Source organism: Ambystoma mexicanum, chromosome 12 (genome assembly GCF_040938575.1).
Source record: "Ambystoma mexicanum isolate Mex_15411 chromosome 12, UKY_AmexF1_1, whole genome shotgun sequence".
Classification (NCBI taxonomy): Eukaryota; Metazoa; Chordata; class Amphibia; order Caudata; family Ambystomatidae; genus Ambystoma; species Ambystoma mexicanum.
Window position 1 is genome coordinate 599,172,112 of NC_090936.1, and position 15,810 is coordinate 599,187,921.

A 15,810-nucleotide genomic window follows, 5' to 3' on the forward strand; every position below is an offset into this window, starting at 1 on the left:
TAAGTAGCGAGCCGCAATAGTCAAGTTTTGCACATATGATAGCTCTCGCAATGGTTTCACATCCTGTTTGTGACAGGAATGGTCTTATATGTGCCAGGAGTCGAATATATTATGCTGACGAGGAGACCAAGTTGTTTACATGAGCTGACATACTTAGCATTTGCTCAAATGTGACTCCAAGGATTTTTATTTTCTCTTCAACTTGGATGACATAGTTATCGATACAGAAAGTTTGGTAATCTGATGTCAGTTTGTCCAACCTTTGTTTTGAACCAATCGGCATCGGCTCTGTTTTTCCTGGATTCAGGGCCATGCCGTTCGCGTCCATCCATTTGTGAATGAAATCATATATTTCTGCTACGGTCGCTACGTCCTGGTCATAGTTTCCGGGTAGGGTGATAAGAGACTGTGAGTCATCAGCGTAAATCGAGAAACATATGTTCCTATTTTCCAGATCGTCAAAGAAGGGGACTGTGAACAAATTGTCTAAAATTGGTGATAGGGCGGCCCCCTGAGGTATACCATAGTTCATGGTGACTGGGTCTGCCTGTGCTTGTTTACTGCAGACTGATAGTTCTTGAACCTAGGAAGGACAGCATCCAATTCTTAGCATTAGTACTAAAATTGGCTCTTGCCTCCAATCTTTACGCAACACTACTGCCTAGATACACACTCTAGGTCTGATACTCGGGTAGGACAAGCGGTGCTAAAACATCTCTTTGCTACTGTTCCTTCACACATCCCACCACCATCTCTGGGTAGTGCTCGCTAGTCTATGCACAGCATGTGATTCTAAGCAGATTCACAAGTATCAGAAGACATGCATTACTCACCGTAATAGCATTTCTGATAATTGTATCTGCTTAGATTCACATGTGCCCACCCTTCCTCCCCTCGTGGAGTAGAAGGAACATAGACCTCTTACACCTTCTGTCTTATTTACTCACTCACGCTGACTATAAGGCTCCCTCACAGGAGAGAAAACACAACCAGATGGACCTCGACACTTGAGGGATTTTGGGTACACTACACGTCACGTTAGGGATAGTGTTAGTCACGCCCAGGTCGATGCCCCCTTTCGATCTTCGAAAGAAAGATGCAATACTCTGCGATTACCACTAGATGTCGGACTATATGCATAGCACGTGAATCTAAGCAGATCCAATCGTCAGAAATGCTATTACGGTGAGTAATGCATGTCTTATTCGTAGTCAAAATGTGACTAAAAGGTTGGATATACCACAATTTATAGTGGTTTAAAAAAATAGATCTATATATTTCTCCAGCACGGGGTCTGGCATGGATTCACATGCTCATGAATATTCCCCGTCCGGCTGGGAATCCTCGGCAAAGAAAAAATCAGTATCAGTTTCGTTTCTGATCGGTCTTTCTTAGTAGTAACCAATCTCTGGTCTCTGGGTCATACTGCCCCCAGCCAATGACTGCCCTCTCCCTAAGCCCCGCCACTGGCAGCCATCCTCAGATTTTTACTGCACGTTCAAGTGTTGGGAGTCCTCGTGTTATAGCTCTCGAGCTTTTACTGCATTTTGCGATTTTTCAAGGAGTTTAATCTCATTTTTTGGAAAATCGAGCGTCAAGCTCCACCGTTTCGACTTCGAACCAACGGGGACCCGTTTCGGAATTTTCTACGCCCCTCAAGGGTGAAGTTTTCGTCGAGTTGCGCTTCTTGGAGGCCTACCCTGCGGACATGGCCCAGGACAAAGGAAGCTCTATGCCCGGATCCAAGCTGTTCAGGAACCGTCCTGGATGCGGATTCCAGAATGTGTTCAAGGAGGACGAGCACTCGAGGTACCTCTACTGTCTTCACAAGGACAAAACGCACGTGGAGAAGGACTGTGCGTTTTGCATGAACATGTCGGATCGGACTATGAGGGATTGTCGGACCCGTCTCGCCAACTGGCTGGAAGGCAAGAGCCCAGCAGGTGAGAAGAAGTCGTCGTCCGAGCGGTCTTCTAAGTCCTGTGAGGGCGCCCCGGCGACGGGGGCCCAACAGAAGGCAAAGCACTGCGAGTCCGCGGGCACCGGGAGCGCCGAACGGTCGGGCTCCTCGGCTGCCAAGCAGGGCGCACCTTCACCGACGCAATCAACCACGAGCCAACGCTCTGGCTCAGGGGGGGGGGAGGGGTAAAGAAAATCCCAGAACCCGGCTAAGCTTCTGGAGAGGCCCCGGTCGATCTCGAAGGAACCAGCCGAAGGGGAGCGAGGCGGTGACCCCTCCCCCTAAGGTGAAGGCCTCAAGCACGCGCACGGTGGTGAAGGCCTTAATTCAACCGGCCAAGGCCTCTAGTGAGGGAGTCGCTGCGGCCCTGGTGAAGCCTGTGGAGGCTACTGCAGTGGAGGCGACCTCTGGGCCCAGAGTTTCCCTGCCTCCGCGGAGGGAATTCTCTTTTAAGCCCATCGAGAAGGCCCCCGTGAAGACCCCGGTGGGAAAAGAGGGGCAAGGGGAGTTGTGCCCGTTACGGACACAGCCTCCGAGGAGGAGCTGGTCGAAGTTGAAGAGGGACTCGACAAGAATTTGGAAGAGGCCCGGTCCCACAGGAGGGGGACAAGAGCGAGGGTGGCAACGACGAGGCTCCTGTGGAGGAGGAGCAACCGTCGCAGCCCAAGCCACATGACAACTCGGCGGCCATTTTGACGGCAATCCAAGACTTATGCATGGAGATAAGGACAAGATTGCGGTTTTCTTTTTTTCTCCCTTGTTCCCCCTTCCTTTTTGCCTGGACGCGCTCTGAAACACTTGTGTACGACACTATATAAATAAAACATAATTTAATTTCTGCCCACCTCCGTGGTCCCAACTGCTTGGGGAGTCTATCGGATGAGGAATCTGCGGGAGAAAAGAAATCCATTCAAGGAGAAATTACTTCAAGAAATAATCTTTCTATGGATTCTTCTCTCGCAGATTCCTCATCTCCCCTCCCTTCTATCCCCGCTCAGAAAGTTCTTGTGGTTCTGTGTATCTGTCTAAGCAAAGGGACTCCTGGTGATGGCTCGGAGGTGACCGCATCTAGTCGCTGGTTCAAAAAGAAAAAAATATTTTTCTCTGATTCTTGGGGTTTTCACCCTTTTGGGATGTTTCCCATTGTCAAGTTTTTATCAGGCTGGTTAGCCTGGTCTCCCATTGTTTTCCTCTGCAGCGTTCAAGCAGTGGGGGGAAAAAAGGTAGAACTGAGGTATGGGTCATATTGACATGGTATATAAACAAAGCCTGATGTCACATCTGGAGCTGACTATCGAGCACCGAGCAAGACGGACCGACGGCCGAGTCAAGGTCCACTACGCCCGTCGAAAAGTTTCTTAGCAGCAGAGCTGGATGGGGATATCTGCCAGAAGAGGAATCTGCGTAAGTAATCTCTCCATCTGAGGCAGTACATCAGCTCCACTCTTAGTATAAGGCTGTACCACCTGATAAGGTTTTGGTAGCATGGACAGAACAGCCAGGCCTATTTTAGGAGGGAGACAGGGCTGTAGCTTGGTACAAAAAAATTGTAGCATGCATATGGGCCAAAGAAACACGGAACACTATGTATTGTAAAAATAAAGGGTTTATTTTTAAATACAAATAGACCAAGGTAAATCTTGGGTAAAGAAGTACTATCACATTATATATAAACACTGTTAGAAAAACCAACTCCATACTTGTGGGATACAATCCAAAGTATAAACTTTTCAGAATAGCAATCAGCAATTCATGTTGAGTCAAACCTGTAACGCATTCAGAATGCAATCCACTATTCTTGGGGAGTACATCCAGGTTAGATATATTTTTAGAATACAGTCAGTAATTCAGGGGTAGTAGACCCGGTCAGCCATGCAGTGACACTCGGTTATGAAATCACATAATAAACCAACCCTGTTAAAGGTATACTCCTTGCAACCTTACTTTTTAGAACTCAGTTCAGAGCTAGTGAATCAATTCGTATACTTTCTGGAGGGTCCTTAAGCTACTCAAGGATAAGTATGAACACTTAACTATTTTAGAATGCACTAAGCAAATCGGGGAAAGCAAATCTCAGTTACACTTTAAGAAAGACACAATGTATTTCAAGGTAAGTAATTGACCCTATTAATATTTTGGAAATGCTCTAGGCAGTTTCAGGGGAGGCACAACCCAGTGTTACAAGTTTAGAAGAGCAGCAGCTATTGTAAGTAACCATATACTTTTTTAAAAGGGTCTTTGAGCATCTCATAAGGCAAGTATTAACTTACAGACTGTTTTAGGTCTGTATAAAGCAGATCAGGGGAGCAAACCCCAATTAAACTTTAGAAAGAACACAATGTTATTCAAGGTAGGTTAACCCTATTGGTAAGCTTTTACATTCATTCAGTTAAGCAATGATAAAACAGTACCAATACTTATTACTTTTCAGAAAGGGCGGGGGAGAACCCCATTCAAAGTAAGTAAAGCAACGTATATACTTTTTAGAGGGCACACTGCAACTCAAAGGTAAGTATAACTTAAGGACACTTTGTAACTTCTTCTTTCACAGAGATGCAGTTACCACGCTAATTCATTCAGCAAGTAAGTAATTTTACACTTGTTATACTTTCCAAGTCAGAAGCCTTTTCCTATCCAGTCCTTATCTGGTCTATTATGAGTTTTCTCAGAGGCAGAAGAGGGACCCTAGTGCTCTAGGAGCCAGCTGTAGGCAGGTTGAGATATGTTTCAATTACAGGAAAGTCAGAGTTCCATAGGAGATCTTTTTCAACAAGTAAATATTCACTTTCAGAGTTAGTTAGTGTTCAGGGACTTCTGAGAAGGCTCCCTATATGCGTTCCAGCATTAGGCCTGGGCAAGTGGTATGGGCAATCGCCCAACCACACGAATCACCCACTCAGCCTCACAGAATTCACACAGGACTTTAAGGGAAGTAATACCCAAGCCCACACAGTACCTTAGGAGTAAAGAAGATCTTCGGAGTGGATGCCTTCAGGAGGCAGCAGCACAGGACCCAATCTCTGTATTCTTGGTCTGGAGACGAAAGAACTGGACACTGTATGGGAACTTGCAGCAGCAGTCATCAGAGGAAGCTTCCAACAAAGGTTTCTTCACGGCTCTGTGGATTTGGCACCTTTTTTACAGCAGCCAGATGAAGAACTAATATCACCGGTCAGATTCTCTTCACTCTCTCGGTACTGTAAGGGGACTTCAGGGATTCGAATCGTGTCTCTGGAGAGCCAGGAGGAGGTCACCAATGTTTTGGATGGGTTCAGACTTCAGAAGACCATGCACCGCACAGTGGCTCGAAGTCCCAAGGTATTGGGGTATTGCAGCCCAGCAAAGTTGCAGCACGTTGTGGGATGGCTCAAAATGCTGTTCTTCTTGAGACTTGTGGAACTCTCCAGCCTCTGGGTAGGAGCCATCGCATTCGGACCCCCAGGTTGATTGGAAGGAAGGGATACATCAGGCTCCCCTGTAGCTGGAAATCGCTACCGATTTTCTTTCTTCATCTTCCTCTTCGGTTTCAGCTCCAGTGGTCGACTTGTCAGAAGCCTACTGATTCAGAGTATTTATCAGGTCCCAGCGCACAACTTCTGCCATCTCTACCTGCAGTTTACAGAAAGGGACGGTCTGGCTGTCCAATCAGGACAGCCAGCCCCCACTGACACTTGTTTTTTTTCAGGCAAGGTGAAAGACAAAGGGCTGTAGAGGATTGGTCTCCCCATTCACCCTCCCCACCGCCCCCCACCCCACACCCCACCCACCCCGCGCGTCCTGCTTCTCAGACACTCTGGAGCCTGGGCGGAGAATACAAAGGATTCCCACCAAAGACAACATTTTCACTAAGGTCGTTCCCACCTAGAATGGCAGGGGAAGACCTCAGAAACAACAAGCAAACGAGAAATGGTGAAAAAAAGGAGCCCACCATTTTGGCAAAATGGTGGCCCTTCTGTGCATTACCGAGGCTGTTGTACCAGCCTGCCAGTAAGAAGACTAAAACGTCACTAAGGTAAAACCACTGCCACCAGCTATTCAAATAAACTTTGCCATTGTAACAAAAATGTTACCAGGTAAGTAAAAAAGGGGATACATTGTATCCCTCCCCCACCCCCCAGCACTCCACATAAGGTGGGGTGTGCTGGCTCACTATACAAAATGTAAAGGGGATGGAAATCCATCTTTACCCCTTGGGAACAGTAGTTCACGCAAGTACATTAAAGAGAAATGAACAGCGAAACACAAAGGGGCAACCCAGCCTAAGCTCCAAGGTTATAGGAAACTATAACTCCAACCATAAACTATGGAGAGACATAAAAAGGTCACCCATAAAAAGAGTAAAAGACTAGGTGAGGGGGGAAAAAGATTCCCCTTCACCTAGGGACAAGGGAATATTATCACCAAGTCCAAGCAGAAAAGTTCTGGGGATGGCACAGGGCAGAAAGATTTATCACAAATCTGAAAGTCTTACCTAGCACAGGCAGAGACAAGTGGTTAGGCACCATTGGAAGAGTGCCATAAAAGGTTGTATATAGCTGCTCCTATCTGATGGCAATGGACTGTACATTTCTTTGCGTGCTATAAAAAGTGTTTTCATCTCCACAGGATCCAGGTTGTTGAATTAATAAACTCATCAAAGGTGCTTCTTGGTTAATATATATCTACAGTGCTCGAATGCCTTCTAGGGTAGTATTGCTGGAGATATTAAACACTTCTGATCTCTAAAAAATCAACTTTTAAGAGCAATGTTGGCCATATGTAGACATTCGGTAAGGTATTCCGGGAGCAGTTAACTTAGGAAACATCCATGTCTTAAGGTGTATACAAAAGATGATATTTCCATCTGTGGTAGCAAGGACCAGAGAATGTTGCCACTTAACCTGAGGAAACGTTGACTTGCATAGTAAGTTGGTATGCTTTTAATTATCCTTCTGCATATTTAAAAACATTGATGTTCGTTAATAAAGTAAACCAACTAATGAATTGAAAGCAAACGCTCTATAAAATGGTGAGACAGACAATCTTAAATACCCAGCATAGATGATGATGCATATAACCATTCATTAGGCCATTCTGATTCCAATGGTATTTCTATATAAACTTTTATGTCGATAGCCACCAATGATGTTTGCACCCGAGAATATAATTGCTTTGCTGGATATATGATTACAATACCTGCCATATGAGGCAAGTACCTGGGCACATTGTGGCAATATTATTTCATAGCTCTTCAAGCAGGGCTCCCCCCCTATTAATCGATGTTAACAATACCTCGTTTAATGGTGCCTAATTAATCTATCACAGCAAAACAAATGGTAATTCCTGCTTGTAATTTTACTGCCCTCCAACACTTCCCCTTCCTTAAAAATCGATCTGTGAGGAGGTGCAGCCTACTGCTTCTGTGCTCTGTTGTGCATTTGCATGAGTAGATCAGAGTAAATAGGCATCTGAAACGGCCTGCCTTTCCATCTCACATCCCCATATGTTGGACTACACCCAGTCATTGTGTGCTTAACTTGCAGGAGGATATCTCTCGCTTGCGTCGGAAACTCGAGACCACTAAGAAGCCGGATACAGGACCAAAATGTGATGAGATCTTAATGGAGGAGATCAAAGAATACAAGGTAATAACAGGGTGTCTGTGTACATCTGCTTTTCTTTGGGGAGAAGCTTGCACAGTGTGATGCTCTTTTCATTCCCCGTCTTTATCGCCAACCATTTTACTCTCAATCTTCCCTCTTTTTCCTCTATTTCATTGTGCCCATCTATCTGTCCTAATTGCCCTCACTTGCTCCTCTTTATTTCTTTATTGCCATTAAAGACAACCCCCAGATATTTTTGTGATCAACATTGATTGAGTGCTAATTTGCTCTGATATGCCTGACCCATTTCCTGTCACTCATCCCTCTGTCACTGAACTTGCTGTTCTAACCAGACAACCATGACTTGTTTATCTCCTCTTTGCACATTTTTGTTGTTCTGCTCATTGCCATTTGGTCATTACCATTTTCTCCTGTGAATTGTCACTTGGTGGTTTGCTTGACCTTCATATAGAAATCATTTTTAATATGGGGGACCTCTATCAACTTCTCTACTTTGCCTCTCTTTCTGTCTTTGTCTTGCTGTGTCCTTGCATCTTTCTACCTTTTCCCACACAATTCTGTTTATACCCCATTGTTTTACTCTCTGGACTTTTAACAGTCATCTCTCTATACATAGGTGCGATCTATTTCATGACCATGTAATTCTCGCTTGTCGCTCTCCATTCTGACATTTATGCTCTGTGTGCCCACTCATCACTAAACATGTTCCCTTCTCTCACCCATCTTGCTTTTGTTGTCCCGAATTTGTTCACCTCACTCATACCTTTCTGTCTCTTCTCACTCGTGTCTCTTCTCACTCGTGTCTCTTCTCACTCGTGTCTCTTCTCACTCGTGTCTCTTCTTCCTTTTTTTCATTTGTGTTACCCACTTTCAAAATCTCAAACGTATAAACGACCAAGGACCTTTAAAAATGTTTCCTGCAGCTGGGTTTGAAGTGTTGCCAAAGCTGCTCCGTCCTCCCTGGTGCCAACAGTACCAATGGAAGTGACGACTTGCTGTCTATTACTGACAGCTGTGACAGCATGTGACGAATCATGTGTGCACAGATTTTGGATGATCATCGGATTACGTGTTTCCTTATTTGTGTGGACTTGTGGTGTTATTGCTTGCTCAGGATTGTGCCATTGAGTTGTTGTCCTGAGCTTTTGCTCTGATGTGTGGCCTCTGATCTTTTTATCTTTTTTGCTTTACCTAAACTGGTTCACCAGTCTTTTTCTTTAGTGAGGCTCTGGATGATAACTCTGTGTGTTGTGCCATTGAAAGACCTGTGGAGGGTGGTTCATCTCGGCTTCCTTGAATGAAAGTATATGGATATGGCCATAAATGACATTGGTTGATGCCATGACAGAATTCCTGTTATTCAGGATTCAAGGCCCACTTTTTAGGTCCCCTCGACATTTCGTTTTTTTCCCCTTTGTTTTGTTTCCGAGCCTTATTTTTGGTGGCCAGGGAGACAAACTCTGATGTCCCCTACCATTACAACCTATTCCTCGCTCCTAAGGGGCCTATTCGTGCCTCTCGGGCAACCCATTTTTGTCCTATGGTGATTTTATTACCCTACATTGGGTGTAGTGAGTAGGTTTGCAGCAGCTGTACTTTCGTTTTGTCTTCACCAGTGGTGCACGCCATTTACCGCATTGGTAGCACAATGTACCTTTTTGGTATTTATTAGGGCACCAATGTATTTTGTTAAATCCTGCTCTCGGCTGACACTATCTTACAATAGGGTGCTGGAGGGGTTACTTAGTATCCCCTTTGTCTAGCTTCTCATCTAACAATTTTATGTTGCCCTTTCCTCAATGAATAGCTGGTGGCAGTGGTTTACTTTTAACTACCGTGGCATGCTTTTACCGCGGGCTGCTGTTTCAGCTGCAGTAATGCACCCAAGGGTGCCATTTTTGTTAAAATGGCCCGGTCTTCTTTTTTCGCCATTTTTTCTTTGAAAGGACCTTCTTGATGTATGATGTATTCTGCGCGCCAAACCAGGTTTGGTCCCTTTGTTCGCTTTGCCTTTGGCGGGATTCACGAGTGAAGACCGCCTCTGGCTCCTGGGTGTCTGGTGGGGGCAGGAAGTGAGGGAGGTGCCCGATACTCCCTGTGCTTAGTCTCCTAGGAGACCCAAATGCACTTTGTTGTGATCGGCCAGCTGACTGTCCGGCAAGGACAGCCACCCTGCTGGATGACTGACAGCTAGGCTGGAATGAATGGGAGAAACCTGCATAAAAGGTGAGACTTTTTGGTTTGGAAGGCAGAGTCGACCACTGGACGAAGGAACCGAAGAAGAACTTGAAGAGGACGCCTGCTGCAACTCCTGGCCCGTTGGTTTGCCCGGTGAAGCCCTGCTGCTGTGCTGAAACTCCAAATTCGTTTCGACAGAGAAGCCCCTGCAAGGACGACTTCTCTCTTTTGAGATGGTGGGACCAATCGACTCCAAAGTAAGCCACCTGGACATCCTTTCGGAGCTGGTTGAATTTCCACAGAGTTGCTGCTGGAAACCGAAACCCCCGAGAGAGGAACAACAGATTGTGTGCGTTGCTTTTAAGCTGGCCAAGAGCTCCAGGAAGATCCTCCGGACTCCCAGGAAGCGGGACTGACCGAGCCTGAGCCACGTCAACGGAGTGCTGGACCCCAGATGCTAGTAAAGTCCATCTCAACAGCAAGAAACAACAGTGGGGCTGTTGGCGGTCGACACAAGGAGGTAAAACACCAAAGCGCCACTTGTTTGAAGATTGCCGGTTGCGGTGAGTGACCTTCCCATTGCAGTACTGGAGTCCCAAGAAGTCCTCCCTCTTGTCCCCACGACTGAGGCACAGGAACACCAGGATCTGCAGAGCTGCACATCTGCTGCCCTTTTTCTTTAACCTAAGGGTACTGTACAGTCTACGAAAACTACCTCTTGTTGTGTTGGTGAGACCTGTTGTGGTTGCTCTGTAGAGTTGCCGGTCGCTTCTTTACTTTTCACGTTGGGGAGCCTACCTGCCTGAGACATTTTGCCTGCACCCACAATTGGTTCTCGGAGTTGCAGGCAACGTTCTGGATTTTCAGTAACTATCTGGGATTTTGTATGTATTTTTAAAGTTCTGCTCTTGTTTTACTGTAAATGTGAGTGATCACTACACTGTAACTGATTTTAGTAACTGTGACTATTGTTCCTGGTTGTGAATTGCACTGGTAATTAATTAAAATGCATCCTGATTTATTTGGAGACATTGTGCTGTGAGTAGATCTCGTTTTCCACCTTCTTGTCTGATATTAATTATCATGGGTGCATTTGTATTATTTTAATACTATGTCTGCGCAGATAGCTCTGGGGCAACACACTTGTCTTGGAAGCAAGACCAAGAAGCATGGGTTCAAAACCCACTCCTACTTTAAGAGGCTGGACTCTGACATGAAGCACTATTTAAGAACCAGGGGCCTGAATTAATGTTGTCAGTGTTATCCTTTGGTGCCTTTTATGACTACTTTAATGGTAGGTTAAAATGCCTGGTCCCCTTTTCTCCCTACCTCTTTCCTGTATGTGTTGGGTCCTGACCCCTGGTCTAGGACCTACCATACATAACAGGGGAGGTGGGTTGTTTCTATAGGGCACTGCCTAAATGTGCAGGCCGATGGGGGAGTTTACCTCTTTGTTAGGCTTTGTGTTTGCCTTGTTCTCCTCTCTCCAACCCCCATTATTTTATGTTGGTTCCCATCAGAGATGGTGAGCCCACATAAAGGCATTGGGGCAAGGAGAGTCACAGACATTTACTGTTTTTATAACAGGTTGTGTATTTGTTAATGCTGTGTATTATGTCATAGGTAGTTATTTGATCTGATAGATCTAGATGTGTAACATAATAAAGTATATATTTTTCAATATAGCAGTGTTGTCTCTTTTCTAGAGAGTACGTGTGCAGACTAATTGTACCTTTGTGTCAGCCTGCTATTTGAGAGTTACATGTGTGCCTTACCTTGGAGAGTATGGCTTCCTTTTCTTGTGTGCTATGCCAGCCCCCATTAAGGTCAGTGATTGTAGATCCCTCAACAGAGGGTTGTACAAATACTGCATTAATAGCCATTTTGTGCATAGGAAGCCTGGAACCGGGGCAGCCAATATCAGATTTGGCCAGCATGTAAACAGGATGTTTGTCATTCAAAGATGCATCCACATCCTGTCTGTTTGCCTAGGAAACTTTGTGTGGTGACTCCCAATGTGCACTAGCCAACTGTAATTCTGCCTTGCCTCGTTTCTTGTGCATTAAGGCACGTTTTTATATTTTCAGTAATGTACTAAATCGGCATTCCCTTATTGAATGGCATTCACTGGATATTCATTCTCCCCATTTTTGTGTTTTGTCTTGACTGTTAAAACACATTTATGAGTAGAGAATCTAGTGGACCTGTGGGTAACCCAATTGCAGTTGGGTGGGTATGTCCTTCTCGCACCCTAAACACAGGGCTGAGAGACACCCTCATTACAGCACGGACAAAGGAGATGTCGAGGGCAATAAATGGAAGTAGGTTTAGAAAGTAGATACAGCTCAGAAATAGGCTCCGTTGGATCTATAAAGGGTAGTCTGTATAACTGAACCTGCTCATCAACCTAGCCTGTCATGTGGTCTGCCTCATCTTGACAAATTCTTTCTGGTGGGCGTGGATCTGCATAAAATGTTTGATGTCAGGGATGTTTCAAGATGAACATTGAGGTGTTTGAGTCACTGTATGCTGGAACCCCTTTGTGGATTAGCCAAAACAAATTTTAGGGTAACTTCCCTTGCCCATTGCTCGGACCTTCTTCCTTCTACCCAAACCTTTTATCTAATTGGAAGTATCATCTCCTCTTATTGTTTACCCATCTGTGTTACAGCCCTCTTCATAACCTCACTATTCCCTTTTTTATTTTGATTAATTTTTCATTTGTCATTTTTCTCTTGTCTATCTTTTTCCCCCCTCATTTATTTCTGCTTCATCATTGTTCACTCCAATCGTATTCCCAACAATCCTTATTGGTCATTCACACTCTTTTCTCTCCTTACCCCCACACCCTGTATTTGCCCTTTCCTCATTTCTGTTGCTTTCTCCACGCATAGCATTGTTCATCTTGCAATTCCTCTTCACTCCTTATTCTCCTGTGTCAACCCTTTCTCTTCCCTTTCCTCTTTTACTATACATTTATTGCCTTCCAGCCATTCGGTTCTCTTCACTCATCCCTCTTTCTCTCCCACAGGCCCGCCTGACCTGCCCATGCTGTAACATGCGCAAGATGGATGCTGTCCTGACCAAGTGTTTCCACGTCTTCTGCTTTGAGTGTGTAAAGACACGCTACGACACCCGCCAGCGCAAGTGCCCCAAGTGCAATGCCGCATTCGGAGCCAATGACTTTCACCGTATTTACATTGGCTGAATGTGCTTGAACACTGACCTGTAATACCTGCCCAAAGATCTTTTTCACTTACTCCCCTTACACTTAGTTTGTCAGACTCTCTGCCGGCGGCGGCCATATTCTATGGAGCCATGGAAGTGGCCAAGAAAATCTCTCTAACTGCCCTACGACCGACAGTCAGCAACCCAATTACCACTATCTGGCCATTTTTGTGCAGATTTGAATGAAAATAGTTGGAGAAACTGGCATTCATTGGTTTTTTGGGTTTTCTTTACTCGTGTTTTGCTTTGAGAGGATCCCTTCGAAGGGCAGAAACCCAATTTGGAAAAAGAACAGACATCTGTCTTCTGACTGTTAAGTTGCGAGACCAACTTGCTTTTTCCTTTTGTTCACATCCAGGATTCCTGCTGACCCGGAATTGCCCTGGGAACTACCGGCATCAGCTGCTAAAATATACAGTGTCTGAAAGGTTCTGTGAAATAACGTTGTTTTCTATAGCATCCAGTTATCTGCATCAGAGCCCCGAAAGAACCTCAAGGCTGCGTGTAAAATGAAAGTCTAGGATTTGGTCATTGCCATCTTGAGAAATAAGCCTACTTCTCATATTATCGGACTAGATGGGTCTCTGCATTACTCTGAATAATAGGCTGATTGAAATCTCAAAAGCAGTTTGTCCCACCGTTGCATAAACCACACTGCAAAGTTTATTCTCCTTTGGAGACTTTCTTTTACACTGTCTTTTGAAACCAAGCAAAACAATTGAGGCGTTGCATATGACCAATGTATTGATCATCCGTGTCAACCTCTTTTACATCCTAGACCGCTGCTAAGAGTGACTTTTTAAACAAAATAATTTCTTCAAACAATTCCAAGCAAACTACACATAAGTTGGGGCTGATTTTCGATTTACAGAAACACGTTTGGACAGTGGTGTTCCGCAAACGGTGACGACTCCTGCACCCGCACTGGTAGCAATTGGAAACTTTGGCCTTGAAAATTAAGTTAGGCATGTCTTGAGGCCTTTGGACTCCAGTCTGGTGTAGCCGAACAACCACTGCAGGCAATGTTTATTTCAGCACAATAATACTCCAAGGATTTATTCAAATATCAATTCTTCCAGTGAACATAGTGCATTTTCTGTACACAGGCAGATGGCTTCGAGTTCCAGACAGTGCTCTTTTACTCAATTGACCAGATTTGAAACCCCCATACAAAAATGCAGAAATATGTGATATTTGAAAAAAAACTTGTAATATGAATTTTTCTTAGACGAGGTAAGCTTTCGTTTTGTTTTATAGCAGAAAATGCTATTAAACATTTTTTCGTGGAAATAAAACGCAAGGAAAAAGTATTTATTTTTTTGGTGTGATATATTCTCACTCTACACTTTCTTCAGGTTGTCAAACAAGACTCTGTGATAACTTTACCTCCAAAATTTCTTCTGTGGTTAAGTGGCCAAGTCTCCCTGATGCTTTAGCTCTCGTGTCCATTCAGCCATTGCCGCAAGGGTCATGAAAAGTAGAAGTCAGACAAGTGAAAAACATATTTCAAGAAATCTCATTAATACACAACTTCTAGAATGGCCTTGGACAGAGTTCATGCTCCACAACACCCCCACCATAGAGGGGCACAGGAGCAGGCGGTTTTGTGATATCTAAGCTGAGCATCTTTCTTGTTAGTAGTGATTGTAGATGATCACTGACTTGCCAGAGAGCCACTTTATCAGTCTGTGCACATCATCCCCATCTCTACAATCTTGCAGCTTTGCTTTCTTCAAGCCGCCAGAAGTCTTAGTTGGCCCGCAGGGGTTGAGGAGGCTCCTGTTTTGCTGTGAACCCAAATTCTCCAAACCACCCATTGATGCCCATATACTATTAATGCTGTTGTGGCATCAGTAGTGTGAAAACGATGTACTGTTGACAAAACCAACAAATGTAGCACAGTACATCAGATTGTGTATAATGCTCTGCCACCCCACCAATCCATCTACACCTTCAGATGACCTGTGGTACACTATGACATTTTCATTTATAGCCCTACACCCTCAGATATTGTTAATCTCCTGTGCTATTAGATGGGCCAGGCCATTGCAGTCCTAGGTTGTGGAAACTTGGATCCACAGTGGGTTGTGGTATGAAAATATATTTGACCAAGAGCACATTCTCCCATTTTGGTAAAAATGGGTGTCCTCTGTGCAGGAGTTTTTTGTAGGATTGTGCCCCCGAATGGCATACTTCTTGTTGTTTTAGTAATACTCTTTGACTGCCCTCGACTGGACTGCAACTGCAAGAAAGTGGCCTGGGTAGAACAAAGTGTGGGAATACTACAGAGATGGCAATCTCAGTTGAAGTAACTTCTAGGTTTGTGTTTCTTTGCCACAGGCACATAGATTCTGCAGGGTATCAGTGGCACTTTCCCACTAAATCACTGCCCCTTTCTTTTTTACACCCCTCACACTGTTGATTTTCCACCCTATACTTGGCCTACTTAGAGTGTAGGTTTGCCATTAACAAACGAGAATCCCTGTCTGTGGCAAAAATGCTCCAGCTAGTTACCAAGCAACTGGGAAGACTGTGGAATGGACCAGTTGTGCTGCACAAGTCTCAAGCATTCCAGAGATGAGGCCTTTGATTTTTGACATAAATGCCAAGAATTGATTGAACATGGCAATTCATCTCTCGAGAGTGGAGCACAATAGAAAGAGACCCTCGTTTTCTTACGTATGAAGATGCTCTTAACGGAATGTTTGATCGAGAAATGCAAATGATAGTGGTAAGAAGGCTGTATGCACTGCGCATTGCTTACATGGGAGTCTTCCACAGAGTACAAGATGTGGATGTCAGACCGTATACTTGTACTCCCGAAAGAGCAGCTCCTTTTAA

The 15,810-nt window shown here is 44.8% G+C and overlaps 1 protein-coding gene across 2 annotated transcripts in view; it reads left to right on the plus strand.

Annotated features, from left to right (window-relative positions):
* The window catches only part of RNF20 (ring finger protein 20), an 838,977-nt gene extending 824,698 nt beyond the window's left edge, over positions 1-14,279 (plus strand). The window contains exons 19-20 of one of the 2 annotated variants that reach the window (XM_069628987.1): positions 7,483-7,584; positions 12,773-14,279. In XM_069628987.1, coding sequence (XP_069485088.1) covers positions 7,483-7,584; positions 12,773-12,949 — 279 coding nt within the window. In that variant the 3' untranslated portion in view covers positions 12,950-14,279. The remainder of the gene's footprint in view (positions 1-7,482; positions 7,585-12,772) is intronic. The other variant, XM_069628986.1, reaches the window with a different exon arrangement.
* The last annotated feature ends 1,531 nt before the right edge of the window (positions 14,280-15,810 follow it).